Genomic DNA, 26,224 nt, shown 5'->3' with positions numbered 1-26,224 from the left:
AATTCATTTATATGTATTACGGCTACTCCTATGTGTCTTATGAGACTGGAAATATATTTTTAATGCCTTTCTAGCCTTACATGATGCTTCAAATTCCTTGAAGTGAAAAGAAAACACTCCAGTGGGTTCTCTTAATAGACCAATGAATACGAAAAAAAAAACAGAACCCGACTGCACTGTGCCATGCTTGGAGGCATGGAGTACTCACATCAGCAGTATGCTAGAGCAAATATTTTCTACCCGTAATCCACAGTATTTTATCTACGTTCATGCAAAGAAAAACACCCAACAACATTGAAAGTATCTTAGCATTCTAATCAGATGGTTGTGCCCTGGGCCTTCCAAAGTATGTTTGAAGTTCTCAATTTATTTTATTACAAAAAAAGACGAAAGCACATTTTTCTTCTAAGCAAATTCAAACATTTCCTTCCTTTAAGCAGACCTCCAAATGCTTACCATTAAATCACATTCCAGGTAAATTTTAATTAAAAACCAAATAAACATACGTTTAGCTGGAAGTGTTACTAGGATGACCAGATTGAAAACCACCTTGCACCTGCATCCTCACACTGACCCTTCCCCACCAGCCCCTCCCTGAGCAAAGTGGTGCCTTTCCAGGAAGGGAGGAGAAGTCTGAATCTCTTTAAGATCCAAAAGTCTTTTTATCAAGGGTTCAAAGAACATTCAGGTGCCAACAGTAAAGCATAGCATTTTTCCGCTGCTCCTTGAGTGAAGTCGCTGTGTCCTTCTGCTTACTTTAACCTTGAGTGTTAAGGTTGCTGCAGACGATTTATTCATATAAAAGCTCTTTATACACACATTTGCATAATTACAGCCAGTGTCTGATTACACTCTATGCCCCAGTATGTTTTGTATCCCTCTCAGGCTGCAGTGTGATCTACCTTCTTTTTCCTCTACTTCTGAGCTTAGAGTAAACAGAGCAAGAAAGGCACATCCTGCCGCCACGGAAGCCTCATCCCTTCCAAACCCAATGCTGGCTGCCCTTCAATGCCTCATTTTTCGTATTTCTTTGTTTGGTCTCCTTTGCCCATTTCTGGCGCTCAGAACTACAGCCAGTAAATAAAAGTCAGTCTGTTCCTTACTAGGTTGATTTGCTTCAATATGGTGAAAACCAGACTGTCCGTGATTTAAATGAGAAAGAAGAGTGCAGAGGCATCAATGCTGAGAACTAGACTTTTATCTTTTAAAGGGCCATTGCAATGGGGCTCACTAAAGAATGGTGTGGGGGGTGGGGTGGGGAGGGGGCAGGCATCCTGTGACCTTTAAGACATTTCCTATGTTGCTAACATTTTTATTTTCAATTACTACTTCAGCATCAGGAACAACTGCTAAATAAACTCCAACTTGTTTAGACAAAGTATGCCAAATTTTCCATCTTACTGCCTTCCAAGGTGTACTTTGTTCATGGTCCTTAAGAACATGAAAAAGAGGCAGACTTGCGGGAACCTTAGAATCAAGTCTGAGAACCAGAGTCTATAGAGTCAGAAGGGGTAAGGGTCCAAATAGTTCACAGAGTTAAAGAAGTAAGGCTTATTGGTGAATTTTTAGAAGTCGCTGAGAATAAAGCAAACACCGTGGAAAGTTAGGTTAAAATATTTCAGACACAAGAGAAGCTTTTGAGTAAAAGGAAATATTCATGTATGACATGGAGATTATTTTAAAAGGGCCACCTGGGAAGAAAAAAAAATAACATTCATAAAAGTCACCGCAGGGAACAGTGATCCACAGCGGAGAAGGAAGCAAATGAGGATGGAGAAAGCCCCCGCAGCCCTGGTCTTCCACGGCAGCCGGTGCCCGGCTCTGGAATGGCTCTGGGGGCTTAGGCACCAAGGTCCATGTTCAAAGTGATGTTGAGAATTTGCTTGTAAACCAAGAGGAAGCACAGGTTGCAAACAGCATTTATAAATAAAATATTTCCCAGTTCTTGTTGTTGACAGAAATGGACAGGATTTTTTGTTAAGATAGTGGTCTAGAAGGTTGAAAGATTCAGACAAACTGACAGGAATTACAACATGAATGCTTAATCATTGTTTATCAGAAATTAAATATGTGCAAGCCTTTAATATGAGTGAAGTCTTACAGGTGGCAAATCGTAACTTCCAGATTTTATAGGTAGCATGGCTTCAAATGATTCTGAGAGATTACAACCTGTGAAATGTTCTTTGTTCTAATAAAATCTAACTTAAATGACACAGGGTTCCTGAGACAGACCACCTTCACCTGGAAAGGAAACGTACGCTTAATAATTTAAAGTCATCCTGGGGCAAAGTTTCCCGCTAAAACATGGCCCTAACAGAAATGGGCGATCCGACCGTTTTCAGGCTTGCTGTCATCAAGACTCCGGTCAAACACAGGAAGCAGGTATGTCCGGGGCCCAGGCCCTACCCTGGTCAACCACTGCTGCTAGGCCAACTTGTGACTCACACAGAAGAGAGGAGAGTGGGGAGTGGGGTCAGGAGTGGGTCTAAAAGGCCCAGAAGCTGGCTGGTGCCCAAGGGAAGAGCTGGGGCCAGGATGCTCTTCCAGGTGGGATCAGGCGCATGTGAGAGATGAGGACCAGAAACTCCCTGAAATAGCGCACCTGTGTTCCTGCTCTCCTGGGGAAGAGAAGGAAACTTCACCCCAATTAGAGAAAAAGGGGAGAGGGGGCTTTGAGCCCAAACCCCTGATCATTCTGGAGCAGACCTGGCCCCTGGGCTCTATCTGACACGAGGCAATGTAACACCCAGCCTTGTTCTGGCCTCACATTCTACTGCCAGTGTCCACAGGCCAAAAAAGGCAGATTTTCAGGGTTCCCTGGCTTGTTTCCATTTCACAATGTAGGCCATGCATGAGCACACATTAGGTTCATTCAAGGACAAAGCTCATCTTTACTACAATGTGAAGCAATCTTGAAGTGCAAATCAACTGTGTGCCAATAAACTTCACAGCATTCAATCTGGCATGAGGTGCGGTATTACCAACCTGGGTTGCTTTCTTTTGTCCCTTCTCATTCAACTGAATTTATGGTCCTTGCTAATCTACTGTCACCCCACACCCAGACTTACCCTGAGAGTACCAGTTCAATAATACCCTGGGTGTTGAGACACGTGGAACAGTTTTGCAACCAGAGCCCAGGGCACCATGTCCTCGACTTCTGGTCAAATTTGCTCTCCAGGGAAGCACTGGATTTGCCAGCAAGCTGGCTCACGTACACATATCAGATCAGTCCTTCCCCAGTCCTAAGCTTCCCACTTTGCCTCTATGTCCTCTGTCTTACCACTGAACAAAAACATAGGGCATGTCATCTACTTTCTAGAGCCTTGGCCATTCCCCGTTTCCACTAGCACGTCTCAGGCAGTGTGGTCCCCTGTGTACTAAAGCCGTATTTACCACGAAGCCTCCTGGCCTAGCCTGGACATCTCATTCATCTTATCCTTGGTGAGCAAGGGTCACCTTTCAGTTCTAGATTCATTCTAAAGGGGGTCAACATCTCTGGAGGAAAGTTCCAGCCTTATAACACGTAGAAGAGCATATGCTCTAGCAGCATTTGCCTGTTGCTCCATCCTCATCCTCACTTTCTTAGAAGAGTCAAGAATTTGGTTACAAGTCCAAAAATAATGAATCCAGATGTCCTTCTGGATCCAACAAGGTCCCTGCAAAATTCTGAAGAATGTCAATAACCTCCCACTTTGCATCCGACTTGAAAGGGCCCTGTCTCGGGAAGGCAGGGGTGAGAGAAGAGGGCTTGGAGGAGTGAGTAAAATATACTTATGTGGCTACGTAGCCCAGAATGACTCACCCTTAGAAATATTTTTGCCCAGATGTGTTAATGACCCCAGGGACAAAGATGTTAACCTTATCACACATTGTTTCATTGTTTAAAATGAATTTTGAGTTTAATTATAAATATAAAAGGTTTTAGATATTTTGAAAGACACAGACTCCATTTTCCTATTTTTATCTTCTGCAATTTAATTATCTACTTGAATATTTCCCATTACTTCCTAATATGTAGTTTAATAAAAATTAGCTATTAAACAAAATTATGTTTCTTAGTTACCCCCCCAACAAAAATTTAAATACTTTGCTGACCTGCTGTGAGTCAACCCAAAGGAGCAGGACATGAGGCAGAGGCACGAACTGGCAGAGATACCGTTCACCTCCCGGTTCCCTGTCCTTATCACTAAGGGAGCAGATAGTGATCTCTTCCATCGTTCCCTGAGCAGAGCAGGGCCTGAGTCCCCACCGACCACTGCGTTTCTGGGTGCACATTTACGCCTTCCTTCTCCCTCTCCCCAGAACACTCAGAAGAGAAGGAACAGTAGGAAAACGAGTTATGTTGCACTTTCAAAATTCATGGCCTCGTATCTATGGTCTAGTTACTCAAACACACCACATGTGCTATACAAAGATAAAGGGGAAAAGATTTATTAATGGTTTCTCATGACTAAGGGAGTCGAGAGAAGCCTTGTGTCACATGGTGGTGATTTTCAACAAGTCCACAAACTCTCTGATACTCTACCACTGAGGAGCAAAATCTATGGCCCTTTCTCCTGAATGTGGGTGTGCTCGTGACTCACTCGTAACTGAGAGAACATGAAGCTGTGTGACTTCCAAGGCTAGGTCTGAATAGGTGATGCAGCTTCTGTCTTTTCCCTAGGAACATTAACTTTTGCAATTTTGACTCCCTAATGGCTGCCATGCTGTGAAGGAGCCCCAGATGAGGTCCTACCAAAACTACCCATGAACACTAGACTTGTGAGGGAAGACCGCACTAGAAGATATGAACCCCTAATGAGCCCTCCCAGCTGAAGCTCCAGCAAGTGCGGTACCCAGACAAGACATTTCCTCAGTGTCCTGTTCAAATTCCCACCCACAATCCAGGCACATAAGAAAGCGACTGCATTAAGCCATTAAGTTTTGAGTTAATTTGTTATGTAATATTATACTCTTCTATGTTGATGCACATCCATTTATGCTACTGGTATGAAGTTTCTCAGTAAACTTTTATAGATTTGTCCTGCACTACAAACAGGAAGGAAGGAAGGAAGGAAGGAAGCGGAAGTGCGCGTGCTAGAACACACGTTCACTGTATGCCTGAATAAAGGCTTCTACCTTCTACATGCACTCAGTCCACACCTTTTCCTTCAGAACCATCCCAGAGTAAGGCCTCTCTGAAGAGATTTTAAAAACTATTTTTGTAGAAGATAAAAATGTAGCCATCTTCAATGATAAAGATCAATGAAAACTGTTAATCAATGGCAATAAAGTTACTTCATCTTACCAAGCTACACTTTAGACTAAATTAAGATTTTTCAAAATGCTACCCCAAAAGTTGTAGAGAACTGTGGAGAGATTTTTAAATAGACATACAACAGTCTTTTGATGATGGTTTAGGGATGGCATTACCCAAAGCCACCTGAGTGAACACATTAAAAAGCTTTTCAAAGGGCCTCCACTGGTAACCTCTCCTTGGTACCTGTGTATAAATATGCAGTGGAATAAAGTTCCAGTGGAGAAATCAAGTTACAGGTGGGGATGCCTATTTGAAAACTGGTATCTAAGTATATGAAAAGAATTTGATTCATTTGCAACTAATTTTTAAGGTTAAATGTTTAAAAGTAACTGTTAATTTATAAAATTATGAACTGAAAGGCTGAAAACAATTTTTTTTCCAAGTCAGTTTTTCTTCTTTCTTAACTTAAGTGTCTTCATAAAGCTGTCCTCAGTACTTGGGAAGATGAATCAACTAAGCGGGTTGTTTTCCTGTTAAGGAATTAACACATCCATTGCCAGTTCTAACATATAACTCACACACACTCCAATTAATTCAGGCTACAGTATTTTCCTGCCAGGAGTAATTCTGTAGACTGTGGGGAATGTGGTTGCTCTGGCTAACATTTCTAATTACCCTGGCACTAATGACCCTGGAAGCTGCTATTTCCAAAACTGGCACTAACAGATGAAGTTGGCTGATATTTTCAATCTCCTCCAAATTAACAGACTGGAAATGATCCTTCCTGTTCCTCTTCCTGGAGCGAGAAAATAAGAATGGACAACACAGGGTGCCAGAACCCACAGTGACCTGGCTCCCTTTGGTCACGTGAGTGCAGCTCTTCCCGATGTTTTCTCGATCTACGGCCCCTTTCCGCTGACCTCCTTCTCTTAAGGGTCTGTCACAGCCACGCCTGCTGCCCTCGCAACCTGCCCTTTCCACATTTGATAACTGTCTGCTAAAAAAGTTACATGGGTTTGGTTATCAGTTGTTATGTGCTTGTAGCCTATGGCTGTTGGATCCAGAAAAGGGCTGAGCAGTTCTGGGCTGTGCACTCTTTGTAACAGGCATAGCTCAGCCTGTCAGAAACGGCAGAGATAAATCAAATAAAAAATAAGGTTGCGCTGGCCAACTGAATTACTGCCAGGCTCGAAGATTTAGTCTGCTAGTACGTCTATATTTAGAAGTTGTTCCAGCGCTGGCCGACCCCAGGCAACATCAAAGATAAATGTTGGCTTGAGAAATAAAAGAGCATGTATGTGCAGCATAACCATATATAAGAACGGTTCATAACAGGGAGGTAGAGACACCCCACATCTGGGTGGATTCAAAAGGTCCTTGTGCCAAACCTCACTCTCTCCTCAGTGATGCCTCTTTCGCTTTACTGAGCGCTCTGGCACAGAGGAGCCTTCAAAGGTAAGAAAAGGGGCTGGGATAGTTTTTGGCTCCAGGCTACTAAATAAGTACTGCATTTATTTCATCCCCTGTCACACTTGTTTTTTCTAGTAGTGAGAGAGGCTGAGCTACCTGAAACAGGCAAGGGTGACCAGGTCCTTTGACTTAGAACAAACAATTTTTCTGTATATCCCTCTGAAGATGGTGGTTCATCAGATCCACTTCTTCGATAAGATCAGTGTGCTCAGACTGTTCCAGTGAAGGGAGAGGAAGGGAACAAGCCCCAATACTGTTTACAAGAGATGGATGTGCTCAGTCCACCCCTCTAGCCACGGACCAAGTGGGCACAACAAACGTGAGTTGGTCAGTTGGGTGCCGAGGGCAAAGATGCGTGTTTGGAATTTTGTCTCAGCCGGAAGCTCCTCACAAATCCCGCTGCCCAAATGTATCCCTCACACGTGTGACAAAAGATAAGCAGATGGAGAATCTGCTTCAGGTGTGCAGACGATGGGGCTGAGGTCCCTAAGAGAGAGGGCTCTTTTTAACTCAGCTCTTTGCCTTAGGTTCCTGTGGACCTCTCAGAGTTGCTAAATCCTGCCTGGCCTAGTTTCCTTCAGTAGGAGCTGGAGGGGAGGAAGCTTCTCCCTGGCCCTCTGACAGCACTCTTGGGCGTGGCGGGGTAGGTCTGTGATGGGGCACAAGGCTGCTGCTCTGCCAGGCCACTGGTCAGGCTCAAGGCACTTGTGTGAAAGATGGTTTCTGATGGACAGGGCACCAAACCAACCTGAGACCCCACTCTCCAATCTCTGAGGGTTCTCCCTGAGAATGACCAAGAGGCACATGGATCCAGGCCATCCCGGTTTTCTCCACTGAACAGACATGCAGCCTAAGGCAGCGTGGCACCGCAGACAGAGTGTCACCTGCGTCATCCTCAGGGAGGCTCTGCTGAGCCCCTTTGTGACCCCCAAGTCACTCTACTTCCCATTGCCGTCTAACCTGAAAAGCCATGTGCAACTTCACTTGGGCAAAAAAAAAAATGTTCTGCAAGATCAACAATACTAACTAGTCAACACCTAAGTTAAACAGTTATCTGATTTATAAAATAGATAGCACTTAAGTGGCCAGCTCAACTCCTAAAACGAGCAAGGCTGGCTGCTCTCGAGCCAGGTGTCCCAGAAGTGACAATCTGGGGCCTGCCACTGCGGTTTCTGCAACAGGACTTCTGGGCACTGTGGGGCTTGCTAATGGCTCCCTGGGGGCGTATGGGCTCCACCTGCCACTGGCCTTTTCTGCTCTCTCCATTTCAAGTTCTACACCCCTTGATTTCTATAGTATTTAATGTATTCTTAGTCGACTGTATTTTACAGCTGCGTTGGCTCATTAGTCACCAGGGAAGCGAGATGGGAAATTCCTTTTTGGTCTAGCTGAGTCACATGTGAGGGAGATTCTTGGGAACTCCACTAGTCCATTCCCACAAAGCTATTTTTCTGGTTCTTTCACATGTTCCCTGTGTGTCATGTCAGGAAACTAAACTAATGGTAAGTGAACATCTATATATAGCATTTTGTCTGTTTTTGTTCGGTGCCAACCAGAGACACTGATCTCAGGTTCCTGTTAAGCTCCCAACAGAAGAATGTCATATTCCTTTCATTCAATCCTTCAAGCTGCTGACCTCTTCCTGCCCCAGGTCTTAACTTGTACTTAGGTGACATGAAATAATCATTACCCTGAATCTCATTCAATCTTCACCTTCCTAGGAGATAAGTGACATAATTTTTCAAGTGGAGAAGCTGAGGCTTGGAGGTTAAATTATTATACTTGCTTGACTAGTTAGACACAAAACAGAGACTACTCATCCACATCTCTCTAGGTAAACACCACAGCGCTGACACAACTGTCATATGAAGCCATGCCACAGAGTCACAAGAAGATCTCAGGACACGAGTATTTGCTGAGTAACTAGCTGCAACAGCACCAGTTAGTATTTCTGCATGGTATGACTTAAAACAATGTCCAAGAGTAGAACACACAACAAGCTAAGTTTCTATAATTACCTTCCTTACTGAATACGTTTTCTAAAATGGAAAAGAAAGTTCCTACTTGACCGTGGAGTTTGCCCTTTTACTCAGGTTTTCAAGGAAAAGGCCAGACCGCCATCCCTTAAAACAGACTGGGCAGGCATTTATGTGTGAATCAATTCAGAGGTTTGTAATTCCTTTCCATAAAAGCCCATTCCTGCTCTAGAGGCCTCTGGGTCCTCATCCTTTCCTCTTAGCTTCTTCTAGAGAAAAACTCCCACCTCCACTGTGTCATCCAGCAGAAAAGCACAGAGGGGCCAACTTAGCTTGGAAGGGTGCCCAAGGAGGGGAGGGGGCAGGTCAGGGGGATCAACTCGGGGGGGGCCCAAGAGCAGTGAACTGTAAGCACTACCTCCATGAGAAAGCCAGCATCTAAGCATTGTTTTGCTGTTAAAATGGTAAGAAGCTTTTCTCCTATTCATAATTCTGGATTAAACGAAAACTCAATTCATAAAAGAGTTTTTGTTGTTGTTTCTTGTTTTTTTAAATCAGCACTAGGTGTAATACTTAAATCTAGCAGAAGAGAAAAACCAAAATAAGGTCGCCGACCTTTCTGCTGGCCTTTAGAATAACGCTGACTTGTAAATTAAACATGGGGGCAGGGGCACATGATGATCAGAAAGAAACTGAAATGTAATGCTGACTCATTCAATACTCAAGTAGAAACCCGCCTTGAAAATGGCCTTCTGCTTTGTTGCTCACATGGGGAGTCTCCTGGAGGAGAAAAACTTCAAGGACAGACTGCAGGTTCCAGGGCTCTAAACACTTCAGCTCATCTGAGCCAGCACGTGTGGGGATGCGGCCAGCTGAGGCCACACCTTTCCAAGTTATGAGAACTGATCCATTTCAGGGGAAAATGCAAACTTACGGCCATAGCTGAAAAGCCAAAGACACCTGTGTGTGCCATTTTTACTTGCTCATTACCATCTCAGAGTCACGGTTACTTCCCACATTGATTTAAAAATGAAGGGATTGCCTCGTTACAATTATTAGCAGAGACAAGGAGGCAGCTAACCCTCTTGAAGAACAGTCAGTGAGTGATTTCTAAGTGAATTCTACAGAACAGTGATGTGACAATAATGGCAATACATTTAGGAGATGGTGTAGCAGTTTTCTCTTGCGCTGTGTTGTTTCTGTTTTCTGTTCCCCATTAGGGCCACACCTGCCTTCAGAGACCATAGCTATTGAGTCAGGTGGCTCTTCCCAAGATCAGCTCAGCCCAGCAGCCCCAGTCCTAGAAGAAACAAAGGCCAGGCGCTCACTGGCCTCTCTGCTGCTGCTCTTTCATTCACAGGGGTCATCTTCTAAGAGGCCTGAGAGGGGGATTTGATGTCTCTGCTTTAATTTAGAAACACTTGCAATATTTTACACTAATTGTTTTATTGGAATGGTGACTGAACAAAAGAATAAAGTATCCTGGGAACTCCAACTAGTGCTGTTATGCTGTGATAAAAACATGGGCACACCCAGACATTGGTGGTGGCATATACAAGGATGGGACCACTTTGCCTCAAGCTATAATTCTCAGACCAGGGGCCAGAGCAGAAATAGGCAGCATGCTACTCATGAGCACAGCCTTCCCTGAGACTCTGAGTAGGACCCATCTCTCTGTCACGTGGAGGTTCGCTTCTGTGTGTACCCTACAACTTTGCTGCCCTTTAACTTTGCCCCCCGTCCCACCTTAAAGACAGAAGGCTATGGGTGTATGGCTGGGACAGATGTCCTGGGAGATGAGAGCGCTGGCTCTGGGGAATGACACCAGCAAAACACTCCCTTCCATTCTCCTGCCCCAGCAGACTCCACGAGGGCAGGGCCCGGAAAACGCTCCCGGTACCAGGCGTACCTGGCTTCCGAAAACTACCAGCAGAAGATTTCCGAGCAATAGCCGGAGTCTCAGGTGTTCACACTTTCTGCGGGTCTCTGTTCATGTATTTGCTTTTCTTCTTTGAAGCCAAGGCCTGAATATCATGGGAATGTAGAACCAAAAACCAATGCAGGTGAGCTGCCCCCAAGAGGCTGATCCCCATCTTAGCCACAAATTTTAGAAACACAGACTGTCAGACTGTTTCATCAGAAACTTTACTTCTGAAATGATAAGATGGGCAGGAATGAACTGGTTACTATTGCTGGTATTCTCATTGCCAGGAAACCCATTTTTAATCATTTTAGGGAGACTAGAAAGGAGGGAGATACAACATAATGCAAATAAGCTACTGGGTGGAAGTTTATTTGATGGATAAATTTGATGGAATTTTTTGGAAAAAAATTTGGGAACATGTGGCTAAGTTTGGAAAAATTTGAGAAGCACATAGTTAAGATTGTTTCTTTACCTGTCCAAAAGTATAGAAAGATAGCACGACATTAGCTTTTTCAGCCATTAGAATAAGGACATTACCTGGGCCCTGTCACAGATCCCTCATACGACAGTGAACAGTGTTCCTGTGTGTGTGTATGAACTGAGAGGTATGCTCCAGAGATGCAGAAATTATTAATCAACGGACCAAACAACAGTGAAAAGGATCCCCAAAATGTTCTCTTGTCAGGAAGGACAACCCTGGTAACCAGGTTTGAGAGAAGGTCAGTGATACCAGTGTACATAAGCTGATGGGCTGAGGACCAGAGAAGTCAAGCGACCGGTTTAAAACTTGGAACAGAATCCACATCTTCTAGTCACAGTGTTCTTCCAATTATTGTTTCTAAGGGGTACTATACAGAATTTGGGGTCAGAAGTTTTTTGGGAAGGTGAATATCCTGCCATAGAATGTAAAAGGATTCCCGTGTTAACAAAAGGCCTACGGTAGATGAGTGTTAATTAACCTGTATCTCCAATAAGGCTCATCAGCCGGAATTATAAGGTGGGAGAGAAAAAAGAGGAAAGAGAAAGGCGGAAGAATTAAGGTGGGTATAAAGGAAAGATGGAAGGAGAGCAAGTAGGGGAAAGGCAGGAGAAGGCCCAAAACAAAACATTTAATATTTTGTGGTCACTAGTCTATACTGTGTCCTACTGATTATAAACAGTCATCAGAAATAGTTTCTCCATTTCATCCAAGGCTGTGGTGTATTTCTTCCCGTACCACGCCAGGGCACTTCCAATTCCGATTCAAAAGGAAGTAAGTCAACAACTGAGTCACCAGTACCATTTCCTGGAGCACCTGGGTTTTCCTTGGACATTACTTATGAGGCTGAGAAGCAGCAAAAAACAGAGGGGAAGGAGAGAAACACACACGGTTGCTTTATTGAACTACCCTGACAAGATAGCTGAAATTAAAAAAAAAGCCTCCTCTTTAGTGGTAAGCTGTACCTCAATGTAAAACCTCAAAATATGAGAGAAAACACTAGGTCAGTGCAATAAAGCGACACACTCATCCGTTCCACCTGCACTCCTCATTCAGGAGCAAGAGGGGAGGGAAGATGTTAACTCCGTGTCACACAGCAGCCAAGTTCCTTTCCAGCTTTCCTGACTGACTATACAAATCTCTTCCCACAAGGGTCATAGAGGTGGTTTCACTTTCCAATCGAACCACCTTAAAATGAAAGCCACCTAATCTGTAAAACCTAACCGTTAGGTCTGAGATTTCAACTGTCTTTACATAGAAACCATTCACAAGGATCCTAAGAACAAAAGATCATTGTCTTTGGTAACTTGTGACTCTAGCTGTTCAGATGCAACCAGATGGAAAATATGCTCCTGTAGGAAGTGATGAAGGGCCCCTTCTTTCACATCAAAATTTCATCAAGAGAATTTTATCCAATTTTTATGTTATATTTGGTTAAAACATGTTTTCCATACACGATAGGTTACTTTTTGCCTAAACCTAAGCCTGTGTTCGAAATCTTTTATTCTCCTGAATTTCAAGACTAGTTAGCATGTGTTTCTCCCCCAATTCCACATTTTCTTTCTTAAAATCCTTAGTCTGTTTGCTCAATCACACAAAAATAGACTAAAGCAAGGATAAATGAATGAACCGAATTAAGATCTACAGGTACAAAAAGTATAGGTGCTTCTCAGAAACGACAGTGCCCTACATTGTTTCCTTCCTGAGATTCTGTTTGTAGCTTAACAAGACCAGAAATGCATTTGGTCCCCATTCAGCCCAGAGTTGCCTCAAAACAGGGAGACTCCACCATGAAGACCCTTCCAAGGGCCTCAGGGGATAGAAACAGCAAATGGGGGCACACCTGTTTCAGATATTCTAACCCACAGGGTGATCACACATGGTAGAGTGAGACCTCCAGGTGCTGCTCCACTCCCTGCAGACAGCACCCAACAGTACAGCACCACTGTGCACATGTGGCGTTCAAACTGAAAAAGGAAAACCAAACTGTGCTTCCAGAGCCGAGGTAGTTTAACTTTTCAAAACCATTTATGCAGATCACATGGAGCAGAAAGATGACAATCAATTTTTAATACTAACAAATGAATGGCTAGACACTGGGAACTCCAAAATAATTAAGACCCTATATTTTCCTTCAGTAGCATTTCCTACAAATATATATGTTTTAATGCACAACTGCTTTCTAAAAAAAAAAATCCTCACTTGATGATATGATTATTGCTTTGAGAGAGAGAAACATCGATCAGTTATGGGCCCCGCCTAGGGACTGACCCACAACCTAGGTATGTGCCCTGACCCGGAATCAAACCCACAACCTTCTGGTGAATTGATCGACGCTCCAAGCAACTGAGCTGCCCAGCCAGGGTTTAATGCACAATTCTTTATGCTACTTCAATTCATATTCATTTTTCAGTCAATAACTATTGGCTTAAATATTTCTCTACTTACATTCTTTTTTCCGTGTTTAGCACATCTTAAAAAAGAATAAAAAAATAAAATGGTATTTGTTCAGGAATTTTACTTTTCAAATGGTGTTTTAGATGAATATGAAAATACACTTACCTCATCCCATTCCAAAAGGTAGTTGGCGATTTTGGAGCCATTGTCAACTGGTGCCTAAAAAATAAGAGGAGGAAGAATTAGAGAAAGTTGTTTATAGATCTAAGTCATGAGCTACCCACTTAGTTCAAACGTAATGGCTATGTTAGTGCTATTCTATAACCCTGGATACTCCTGTATTCCTTGGTCAAACATAATCAGAAACCAATTTTAATAAAATTCAACTGTAAAGAAAGTCATCCACTATTAATAAATCATTACCACAAAGAGCCAAACCTGCCTCCCCTACCACCTCTGCCTTTACACCTTTATCTTCTGGGGAAAATACCTCTAAGAGGCAACTTTAAGTTTAAGAGTAGAGGAGAAATAAGGCAGCTAAGAAATACAGGCACTGCTTGGGGTCTGCCAGAAATAGAACTGACCCACTAGGTTCAGAGCTAAGAATTTGTGTATTTGTGGCATTAAGATTCCCCCAACTATTTTTAAAGCAAAAATGAGGAAAACTGGGATCCTCTGACTGATTACCAGAGACTATTAGACCTTTATAAGTTAGCAAAAAAAGGATCATTTGCTTTCCTCTTAAGAGAATGCTGAGATCTGCTTCACTGAGAAAACAAGCTTTGGATAATGGGGGGATGGGGGCGAAAAACTTTGGGGAAAAGAGTGTTTTGCAGGATTAGGCCTGCCAGAGGGGAGCGCAGCACTGGAGTCCCTTTATAGCACAGGGGAGAAGGGTAGAGGAATGAGAGAGAGAGATGAAAGGTGCAAAAGAGATGTGAGATGAGAGAGGGAGGGAGGGAAGGAGAGGGCAAAAGAGGGAGAGTGTGGGGAGGGAGGAAGAGAGAGAGAAAAGGGAGGGCAAGCAGGAGAGAGGGGGAGAGAGAAGAGAAACCAACAAGTGGGGGAGGCAACCAAAAAGGGACCATGTCCCCATTGCAGAAATGCATTTGGGCTCAGATCCTCCCCGGGGAAAGAACAGAGCCCCAGAAACTGCCATGTCCTGCCTCTAGCAAAGGGCAGCCTGGTCACCAGAGCTGATCTGAAGCCCAGCTCAGCTGTTTGTCATGTGTGGTCTGATGTTAGTAGCTTAATATCAATGTTTAATTTCTTGTTCCAAGAATAGATGTGTGTGATAAGTAACTGGAAGAATATATGTAAATCAACTACTAAACTACCAGGACTTATAGGAAGCACTCAGTAAACAGCAGCTGTTGCTTTATTAGTGTTAATAAAACATCATCAGGGGCTCCATAAATATTAGTTAAATTAATAAAGAAACTCTTCCTCCTCTCCTTTCCTTCCTTCTTCCTTCTGAATCATATAACCTCTGATTCTCCAAACTCAAATTTCAGCTGAGTTGGTTTCAGGCTGTAAATTCTACTGAACTGCAATTTTAGGCCTTTGTGGACTCTATTTGGGAGACACAAAGGGGCACATTTAAAGTTCTAAATAATATAAACAATTAAAGTTTTAGATGAGGAACCACTTCTAAAATAAGAATTGCATTTACAATGGCTCATACTCCTACAGAGAAATTGATTTTTAGTAGTTTCTTCTCCAATATCCTGCCTGACCAGAGCCTCTCAATCCATGAGGGTGGGGACACCCACTTTGGCTTTTTCGCCCTACCACCTGTTGCTGACCAGCGAGACGACATTAGTAGATCCCGAGCTCCCAGTGTCTTTGTGGAGTCAAGGGCAGGTGGGCAGCCAGAACATGTGCCCTGTCTCCGTGCCCCCAGCCAGAACACTGTGATCAGGAAATCTGTTTAAGAACATTTAAGTAAAAACTGAACTAAATTCAGAACTTTCAAGTTGGCACAGGACTGAATGGAACAGGAGGCTGTTTCTGATTCACAATTAAACAAAAGGAGAAAGAACAGGTGAAACATTTTCCTTCTAACAAGAAAACTTTTTCCTCAAGTTGCTGGTCTGCCCGAAACCTGAATTGCATGTAGGTTTGAAGCAGAGCACATATCAGTGATTCCCAACTTTAGGTTTATAATACCCCGAGGTCCCTCTGGTATTCTTAAAAAGATTTCTTATATTTTCCAAACAAAATTAATGTTACTTCTTCCCTTAATTAAAGATATATTTAAATATGTATATGTGTACCTATAGAACACATTTTAAAATGGATGTATATGCTCCACGAAATTAAACAATGATGACCGATTGGGTGTTAAAACTCTGAAAAGGTGGGGAATCACTGACCTGGATTATCCCTGGAAGCCAGGAAGGAAAATAAAATAGTTCAGATTCTAAGCCAGTTTACACTTTGCCTTTGTCCAAATAACACATGCAGTGTTGGCCACTGGCAATGAGAGTGCAGTTGCCCATAGCAGAGGGGTCTAGAGAGGCCCAGGCTTTGCTGCCAACCACTACCCTCATTTGCTTCTACCAGCTTCCTAGGTGAATTTGGCCCTCTGGTATAGGAACAAAGAGACAAAATATTTCCTCACCAATAATGGATCTGACTGTCTTATTTCTTTCACATATTAGTGTTCTACCCAAACACCATGAATCTGTATTATCTCTATTTTTACAAATTTTACATTTTAAACTACATTTTAAGATATTTACATATAGAAATAATTACTATAAAGATTAATAAAATAATCCACTATTTTCTTGCAAACACACAAGTATGAGTGACTAATAAGCTCATGAAACACATTAAGAACCTCTTGTTGGCAAGAATTATTTGTACCAGTAACATGAGACCTATTATATAATTTGGACTTCTAAAAAATAACTAGTAATCCTGACTGATTTAAGGCCTAAATAAGTAAAAATTAATGAAATCTTAATGTAGTTTAGAATACTAAATATCCTAGGTAGTTTTCAATATTAAACATTTCAGAATCACCACTCAAAGAAGCCAACAGAGCTATGAATCTACATTATCTATAAATTTACAAAATGCTTTTTACTAAGGTCCTCAAATGTTTGCTGAAATGAATTAGGAAGTGATGAAAACCATTAAAAAGTGATGGAATTTAGTTATCTTAAATATTTATACCACTTATAATGTATTGCTCATGAGCCTAGGAAATTTATCCAACTCCCTTGCAAACAGAGCTAAAGCTTAGTTTTACAGTCCCCTCTCCCACCCATTTATAGACACAGCAGCTTTTGATACCATAATTTATTTCACAGTTACTATGGAAAAAAACAAACATCATCACCAAACTGGAATGGTGCTAAAAAATGTTTCAAATGCCTAGAGACGTCCAACTCTTCCTGACACTTCGAGCTACCCACCTTCCACTGCAAAGTTAGTGAACTTTTGCTCCTGTGCGCCAGCTTGGGCGGGAACGGGCATTCGGGCGCGCAGCTGTGGGTGGTGAAGCTGACTGGCTCAGAGCAGGATCCCTTTACAGAATTGTACACGGCGTATATCCTGAAAACAAAACAGACAAGTACAGTCAGTGGCACTGGCCCATCATAGAGGAGCAGGGCTTTCCACAGCAGCACAGATTTTCTTACACAGTGCACACGTGACTCTTGTTCTTTCTTACCTGGTGGTCTCGCCCTGCCCTAAAGTACGGTCAACGCTTCCAGGGGATACTCACCCCTGCAGGCAACGTGCCTCAATGTGTTCTCTCCATCTGCTAATGGTAAGAACCGACCAGTTCCATTTAAGATAGGCGAGGTCTACCGACTGAAAAAGACTATGCTAAATACCCTAAATCCCCAGAAAGGTCTCCAAATATACATTCTAAAAAACAACCTGTCACTCTCCAGTTGACCTGGTCTGAAAAATGGCTAAAGGTAAAGAGTTGGTGAAAGATAAGAAGCAGAGATAAGAGTCAGAGGCAGCACAGAAGTATAAGCAATAAGGACCTTGGAGTAACACTGCACATGTTCAGGCAGAAATATGGACATTTCCGACATGAAAACATGGTTCCTACTGCTGATTACACCTCCCTTTAATTCAGCAAAAACAATGTTCAGGTACAGTTTACCCATGTGAAGATTTAACTCCTGCACCTGGTGCCAAGATTAAAGATGTATACTCTGCACATTAAAATGCCTGACCCAACACTGAACATATGTGTTCATATGTGCCTGATAACTCCAGAGAACCTGTGAAGAAAAATGGGCTATTATGTTGATTTTTAATGTCCTACTTTCTACTTTTCCATTTTTTATATTGAGCATTAAAAAATTGAAAACATATTCTTTGAAAAAGACAACAAAGACAAAAAAATCTAAAAGCAATGCAAGGATTGAGCTATATGGAGTGAAAAAATACTTATCAAGTTCTTAATTCTTACAACAGAAAGGTGAAGTAGATTCCCCAGGGCTACATGGTTAGAAAGTGGGGTCAGCTGTACTCAGCTGCAGAAGTCTAACTGCTGCGCTGTCCTGCCCGCTGCACTTCCTCTCCTGTGATCCATGTCTCTGGACACCTACAATCCATTTCCCCTCCCTCTTCCAGCGAACAACAGCCAAAGAAAACATTATGGAAAGCGCATCCTAATTAGCTGTGTGATTTGCAAAATCTTTTCTCCTCAAGGCCCATCACAAAGGATTTACAGAGCCCATCCGAGTCAAAAACACACAGGGTAGGGCAAAAGTAGGTTTACAGTTGTGAGTATATAACACAGTTTATTCTTGTATTACTACTTATTCATTGTTGTATTGTTTTTCCATACAAACAACTAAACTTACTTTGGCCCCATCTTGTATTAGTAAAATCATAAAGGTAAACATATATTTACTAGATATTTGAGTCACTTGCCTTCTGGGAGGATATCCACCGTGACATTGATCCAAACAAAGAATGCTTATCACTAGGATGCTCTCCATCTGACTTTGATAAAAGAAATGCTTTTTTTTTTTTTCATAAGGAGACACATGATAATATAAAACTGAATGGTAGATCTGGCAATATCATTTCCATGTACTAGGACAGGCTCCCTGGGAGTGACTTAAAACAAATCATAGAATGTTCTCGACAAGGGAAGGGTTCCAGCTTGAACTTTAGATCAGAGTTCTCCAACTGGTGGCTTATAGGCTGCATCTGACCCAAAATATGGGGGGCAGGGTGACATAAAATAGTGTTTTTAAATATTAGAGCCACCTGTGAAAGGATATAGGCAATGATCACCACAAACGAGACAAGCAGACATTATGCATTCCTAATGAAAGATTACACCCACTGTCGAAATCATGGCCAGAAAACCCAAGCCCGTATCTGATGAAGCCTCTTCACCTCTTTACAGGAAACACAGAGAGCACATGTTAAGCAACACAACAGGGTTGCAATCAGCCTACTTCACACTGCAGAGAATTCCACAGGACCAGAAAAAAATTATTCCAACAAATAAATTGCAAAGGGAGAGAAAAAAGAGAGGGAGGAAAAACCTATAGATTGAAAGAAATTTGCAAGATACCAGCCACACTGAATATTTATATCACGTTTGCATTCCAATTACAACACACTGAAAGAAAACAAAACCTTCATTTTTAGGACAGCTGAAGAAATAAAAACAGTCTCTATTTTAAAGACATTAAGAAATTTATCGTTCTGTTTTGAATGGGCATGTGAAAATAGTAATGTGGTTTACAGGTGAATTAATATGATGTCCAGACTTTATTTCAAAATAACTGTGGGGGCAAGTAGGGGGAGATGAGGATACCAAGAAAATAAGCGGTTGGGTGATGGGTGTATGACAGTTTATTCAAACTACTGTCTATTTTTTACTATATCTGAAATTTTCTGAAGTAAAGAGTTAAAATAAAAAATTAAGCCAATGCTGAAAAAAAATCTCAGAGATTTCTCATTTTAAAAAAGAAACCTCTGGCTTTTCTTAACAACTAGAAGTTCTAGCAACACTGAGCTGCATATCTGCATGGCAGTAGTTAGATAAAGCTGAGAGCACTCCCCTTAAGAAGGGGCAGACGCTGCCCAGTTCAGAGAACCCCCCACCTGCCACCGTCTCCTTGGCACCAAGACTGTGTTTCAGCTGCCTTTTATCCCACCTGCTTCTCAGTGTGCAGTCACTAGGCATTTGTGAATTACACTCTTATAGAACACTTCCTAAACGTTCACAAACATGGTTTACACCAAAGATCCACCCGGACAACAGAGCAGAGGAAAAGGAGGCAGGGGAAAGGGCTTGCGAAGTGCTCTCTGACCACAGTTGGTTATCCGGGGAGATTTGGACTCAGTCAACTTGTTCCTTCTTTTCAATGAGATTTGTGGAGTCAGAAATCCATACTTATTAGGCCAGAGAAGCACGAGTGATGGAAGCTCCTGGCAGTCAGGTTGGGAGGATGACAGTCGGGATAAAAGAACCTGACGGCAGAAGCAAACTTTTGAGGTAGTTGAAGGTGGCTAGTCCTATGGGCCACATGGAGTTATTGTCCTTGTCTTTACACTCAAAGTAGTGTTCAAATTAGTGTGTTTAAATTAGGAATCAATGACTTTCTACGAAGTGAACAAAATCCATTTCACATGGCAATATAAATGTGCTACATACAGTACCTAAAATTTGACATGATACTTAAGTATCATGATTATATCTGTCACTCAATACTGTTTAGTACAGATAGCAACTAGTGGTTTTTACCAGTCACTTTTATATAAAATATATAAAAGAAAATGCTCTGGAAATGATGCTGCATTTTCAAGAATGTGGCAATTGTGTTTTCACATGATGGTGATGTGTTTTCTTTAAATAGCATGTGGCAGGAAGATTTGTGAAGCACAATTAGTTTCCTAGGTTAAATAAGTCAGCAAAAAATTCAGTTCCTTTTTCATTTATCCCAGCAAAGAAAAATACATTTTTCTAACAATATAATTAGTCTTGTGTTAGGTTTTCATATTTGTTTCAGTTTAAACGCTGACTGTTTATGAAACAGGTGCTCCAAGAATTTCAGAAATTTGCTTCTAGCTTCTTCCAGAACATCTGTAACATCCTACGAGCCACAGCTGCTGGTCGATAACATGTATTTCATAACTCTGCATGGAGCGAGCTGGTCAACCATATTTCTGGAAATGTTTCATCACATAATTTTTCTGGGAAATGTTATTACATGATATCATCGCTGGGAATCTTCTTTGCCAAATTGTTTATGGCAATGACTGGAAAACTGCTTCAAATTTCATCATGAAATTGCCATCCATTCCATCATTCAAATTCCTGATTATCCCATCATTGACAAAAATATAAATTCTTGACTCCCACAGTAAAATGGGTAGGTATTTCAATACTAGTATTAAGTATAAAACTACCGATTAAAGAGAAATATGCTTTTTGTTATATAATCATAAATACTTGTATAAATGAAAATACTTGTATAATACTTCTATGTATTATAAAAATGTTTGTATGTGTATGCATATATATACTGGATTTTTCTCATACCTCCTTCTCAACACACACACACACACACACACATTTTCTCTTATGCACTCACACACAAGATTTTGTATTGGTGGTGTTATACAGTACATAATACAATGTCTGATATGAAAGCACTGAATACATATACTTTGACAATTACAAATTGATTCCTTTTGAACATTCAAGCAATATTAAACCAAAAAGAGCAATGTGTTTAAGAACTGGATAACAAACATAAAAGTGATGACTTTAATAAAAATCTAAGCCAACACCCAAGACCTAACATTCTGCAAATCAGTATAATAGAGGAGCATTAACTTGCTCAATCACCAGGAGAATAAAAAGAATAATAGTTGAAAAGATGTGTAGGCAATGGCACACAAAAATTCAGAGCAAAAAGTGAGAAAGAAACAAAAAACCTTAAAGCCTGAAATGTCTTAGGATATAGTTGTCCATGGGGAATTTGGCCTAAATGACATGACAAGTGCCAATCTAAACAGCCACAGACACATGACTTGTGGCACTGCCCCAGGCATGCCACCAGTCTCTCCGTCATTCGCAGTAACAGTGAGAGGGAGAGGAGTTAAGAGTTGTTACTACCTAGAAACTGGTGTCAACCACCAGACAGTTCAGTGACAGAACGCCATGGCTGAGAGACTACTGCTCAGTAGAAAGGGTTACATATGTGACTGCTAAACTCTGACAATACTAACATGTGGGAGGAAAAAGCTGAACATGAGAAAAGGCATTATATAAAGATATCAAGGAATCAGTGTGAAGGGGACAAAATCAGAAAAGCAAAACCAAAAGCAATAAGAAATGTAAGAATGGAGGCCCCACGTGAGACTTCAGGAGATGGCTTGAGAAAGAAACCTTTCACTCTGCTGAAGAGTGATCCGAATGAGGCCGTCCGCACGCCTTCATCAAAGTGTGCAGTATCAGAACCTGGAAGGGAAATGGAGGAGGCTGGGCGCTGCTAAAATAAGTATGTCCATTTTCATCACTGGCTCCACCGACGTCGCTAGGGCGACACTTGCTAAATTGGTAACGTATAAGCCAATAAACACGGCAATGAATATAATTGCTCATTTTGCGGCTGTATAGTAATGGAATTCTGTAGCTTCTGTTACGAAAATTTTGGGGGTGTATTTCCACACAGCCTTAATAGTCACCTCTAAGGCTAGAGGTGACTATTAAACTGAAACCTATATTTGACGCTACTGTATTTGATAAAAGTTTACATTCCTGGAACCAAAACTTTTGAGAATGTTAATTTAACTGAACCTTAAAAAAAAAAGGACTTTGCTTCTTTTTGTCAGTGCCAAGTATGGTATATTTTTACCCCAACAAAATAGTGAGTGATATGGTCAAACCATTCACAGGCTCAGAGAACCTGCACCAACCTTGGAAAAACAAAACAAACAAAAAAACACATTTATACACTCGACAGGTTTATAATGAATTTGCATTATTTGCTCCCACACCATCTTTTTAAGGCTGGTACCATTATTTCTTCATTTTGTGAATGAGAAAACAAGGCCACAGATGTGCCAATGGCTTGCCAAAGCACACACCTTTACTAAGTGACCAAGCCATTAACCCCAAATTCCAAGCTCTTTCCATTAGATATCAAGCTGCCTTGCCAAAGCAATTCAAGGCAGAGAAAGAAGCTGAACAGAAGAGCTGGAAGTGTTAAGCCTCTTCTCTAGCTTGAAAAGTGAAAGACTATTTAAGGAAAGAGAATGAATCATCTATATACACTGTGGACTAGGCAAGACAAAATAACCTATTTAGACTATAGGCACTTTTCTTAGGAGATAATTTTTTTAAATACTAAAAGAGACCCGAACTTTCAATCTCTCTGGCAGGCAGAGAGCAAATAACAGTTGGTGGTGCCTCAGGCTGCACATGCATGGTATCGCACATGTGTCATACATGTCACAGTGCAGGGGTCTCAAATGTGTTGGAAGAGAATGTGGATCCAAGGCTTCTACATGATAACTGTCTCATACTTCTGTTCCCTTGTGGGGGAATCCATGAATTACTCCTTTCATCTGTCCAGAAGTCCAAGGTATTCGAAAGCCATGGCAGTTAAAAAAAAAAATGATGAGCAATTGTCCAAGATTTAGCTTTAGTAAAAGTGGTTAAGAAAATGAAGGGAAACAACAGACAGGATGGTAAATAAAGGGCCAATGCTTTATGACATTTAAATTTGTTTAAAAAGATACTGTCAGCTCATGAATGAGCAGGAAATTAATAAAGTAAATCTTTAGTAAAGCAATAACAATAAACTGTTAAAAGATGGAGAAAAAAGGAAACATATGTTAACAATGACTAATGGGGAACATTTACATGGCTTTCTATATAGTGTTACATTTTCTGGTTCATTGTTAAACAGACTATTTGACAGAATGATTAAACTATTTCTATTATCATCCCAGCTTTACAAATTATACAAATCTTTTTGTTTGTACAGACTATGTGAAAAGTTCAATGTGTTTGGGCTAAAGCTAATTGACTCAAAACCCAAAAGTTTTGATTTAAACAGGAAGCAATGGTTGCAAAAGAATTCACCTAAACATTACAACAGCTAACCAGATGTACACTTTATTGCTGAATGTAAAACACCTTGCTCTTTTATGCATTGCTTTAAATTTAGTTTTAAATACTTGTGCACCTAATAAGATATTATAACCTGAGCATAGCCCTACTTCCATACCTTTCTCACTGGGAAAATTATGACATAAGGATTCTGTGGTGGACCAAAGTTAAAACAGACAATTCATGGCAAAACCAGACTAGAACTCTAGCCTCCTGATAATTCATATGTTCTTCCTATAAGGTGACCCTGTCTCCCCTCCATCACAAAGGAACATGTGGTATGAATTAACCTTTGGGAAGTATAATAAAGGATGTATACTTAATCCTTGCAATTTTATTACATAATCTTTAATATACAGGTATTTAACTGAAGGAGAGAGAATGTTGTGCATCCTATGAGATCAAATTATAATTTCTGGTCAACTTAAAAATTAAAATAAAATTTTAATTAAAATGAACATATTTTAAACGTTATGGATCATATTTGGAAATCTGCGTATTTGCGAGTGGATGTATGGGTCTATCTACTTTAAATAATCAGATTAGCTCTATAAAAATCTAGGTAATACCTTCCACTTCACAGGTCTGTGGTTGGCTGGGTTTTCTACTAAGATGAGCCAGCCCTGCCTTCCCGAGTAGTCCCAGTAGATATTTCAGAAAAACCACAGTAAGACATTAGGCTACATATCAGACCACACAGGTTCACTGCTTTGCTAAGTCGGGTTAGCTCTTGTTAAAGATAATTTGATATCTGCTTTACTTTTCTTGTTTCAAATTGAAAGGTCTGAATGTGTTCTTGCAAGCTGGGAAGGGCTTTAGTCACATAGGTTGGACACATGGTTTATATTCATGGTCTATAACAAACACTGATACACCCATTTAGTTTTACAGAAAGAAAATATATATTAAACCACACAGTCCAATAGATTATGAGATACATAAAAGTTACTTCAAAAAATAATTTTAAAAATTCTGTTCAATGCATCGCCTACTTTTGGTTGCCAAACGCACCTCTGTATACTCCCAGCCACTATGCCCGAGTGCAGAACAGAAGTGCACTGGAGAATGAATGGACAGATGAAGAGCCAAAGTACTGTAACTTAAAGTTAGGCAAGTGCCATTGACCATGAATTTTATTAAGAAATTAATTTATTTTTAGAAAGAGGATAAGGGAAGGAGAAAGAGAGGGAGAGAAACCTCAACATGTGAGAGACACACTGATTGGTTGGGACTCGCACACTCCCAACCAGGGACCTGGCCCCACTCCCAGGCACGCGCTCTGACCAAGGATCGAACCGGTGACCTTTTGATGTGCAGGACAATGCCCAACACTCTAAGTCCCACCAGTCAGGGCAACCACAAACTTTTCAAAGGGGGCACATAATTGATTTTAGCAATCTGAATTCAATCTAGTTTAGCTCTAACATCCTAACTCACCTCACATGATAATCAGTTGCTGGTCTAAGATCTTTCAGGTTATATTCTAATTCTTCTCCACTGCAAAGAAAAATCATTCATTAGTCAATGATATTAGTTTCAAAAGTAAAACACGTTTTGGATCTGGGTCTCTGACATGTACCAACAATGACACAAGAATTATTATGTCTCATTCTGCCATAAACCAGAAATATACTTTCCAATTTGGTATTAACTATCTTTCTGAACTAGAAAACTAGATGCCTTTTAGTTATGCCCTCCAAAACATGCTAAGTTAAACTTACTAATAGTTCCAAAAGGTCTTACCATTTCTTCAAAGTAAACACATAACAATAAGTAAATACTTAAACAAATTAATAGATAGACAAGATAAATGTAAACGTAAATAACTGTGCTGGCTGTCAACCGGAGGTAGCTCCCAGACTCACCTTGGCAGGAACTGCAGCCACCTCCACTTCTCAACTCTCCTAAAGAAGTTTCAGTCTGCTTCCCTCACATATCAATACTAATAAATAGCTCTACTATAAAATAAAACCACTGATATCATCAGAAGTTGCAATGGAACCTCAACTTAATCATGAGAAAACAACATAAAATAAGGAATGTTCCATTAAAATATTTCTAAAGGTAAGGAGGATGTGGATGGGCATGACTGCATTCTTTAAAAATGCCCTGGATGAAACAAAGAAATATTGCAGAAGTGTTCCAAATTTAAGAAGGCTCAGGATACATGACAACTACACGTGACGTCTGACCCTAGACAGGATCCCGTCCTGGAGCTGGCAAAAAAGGCTGGAACGGGCATTGTTCAGATCGACCGACAAAGTTAGAATACGGATGATCAGTTGATAAAAGTACTGTAGCAGTGTTAATTTGTGAAGCTGACAACTGCACTGTGGCTATTTAATAACAGGTGAATCTGGGTCAAGGGTATACACATATTTCTTATTATATTTACTTTTTCCAAGTTTTATAAATTTAAAATTATTTCAAATAAAAGTAATTGTTCATGTTGTAAACTGGAGGCCAATCTCCACACCTAGCCTGCAGCACTGTAGTTTGACCTGCACGGTGTCTTTGAAGTGTTTTTTTTTTTTTTAATTTGCCGAATTAGTTTAACATTAGGAAAGTTTATGTAACAACTCAGATTTTCAGTATTTCTTGAAAACAAACCAACAAACAA

At 41.0% G+C, this 26,224-nt stretch overlaps 1 protein-coding gene across 2 annotated transcripts in view; it reads right to left on the bottom strand.

Annotated features, from left to right (window-relative positions):
* The window catches only part of FNDC3B (fibronectin type III domain containing 3B), a 316,784-nt gene that overhangs the window by 60,451 nt on the left and 230,109 nt on the right, over positions 1–26,224 (bottom strand). For both annotated transcript variants that reach the window (XM_045851135.1, XM_045851136.1), the window contains exons 9-11: positions 25,042–25,101; positions 16,910–17,048; positions 13,650–13,703 (exon numbers count right to left, since the gene is read on the bottom strand). In XM_045851135.1, coding sequence (XP_045707091.1) covers positions 13,650–13,703; positions 16,910–17,048; positions 25,042–25,101 — 253 coding nt within the window. The remainder of the gene's footprint in view (positions 1–13,649; positions 13,704–16,909; positions 17,049–25,041; positions 25,102–26,224) is intronic.

Source organism: Phyllostomus hastatus, unplaced genomic scaffold, assembly GCF_019186645.2.
Source record: "Phyllostomus hastatus isolate PE091 unplaced genomic scaffold, TTU_PhHast_1.1 phas_contig_86, whole genome shotgun sequence".
Lineage (NCBI taxonomy): Eukaryota > Metazoa > Chordata > Mammalia > Chiroptera > Phyllostomidae > Phyllostomus > Phyllostomus hastatus.
The sequence above is the reverse complement of the archived record's forward strand: the minus strand, read 5'-3'. Positions and strand labels throughout refer to the sequence as shown.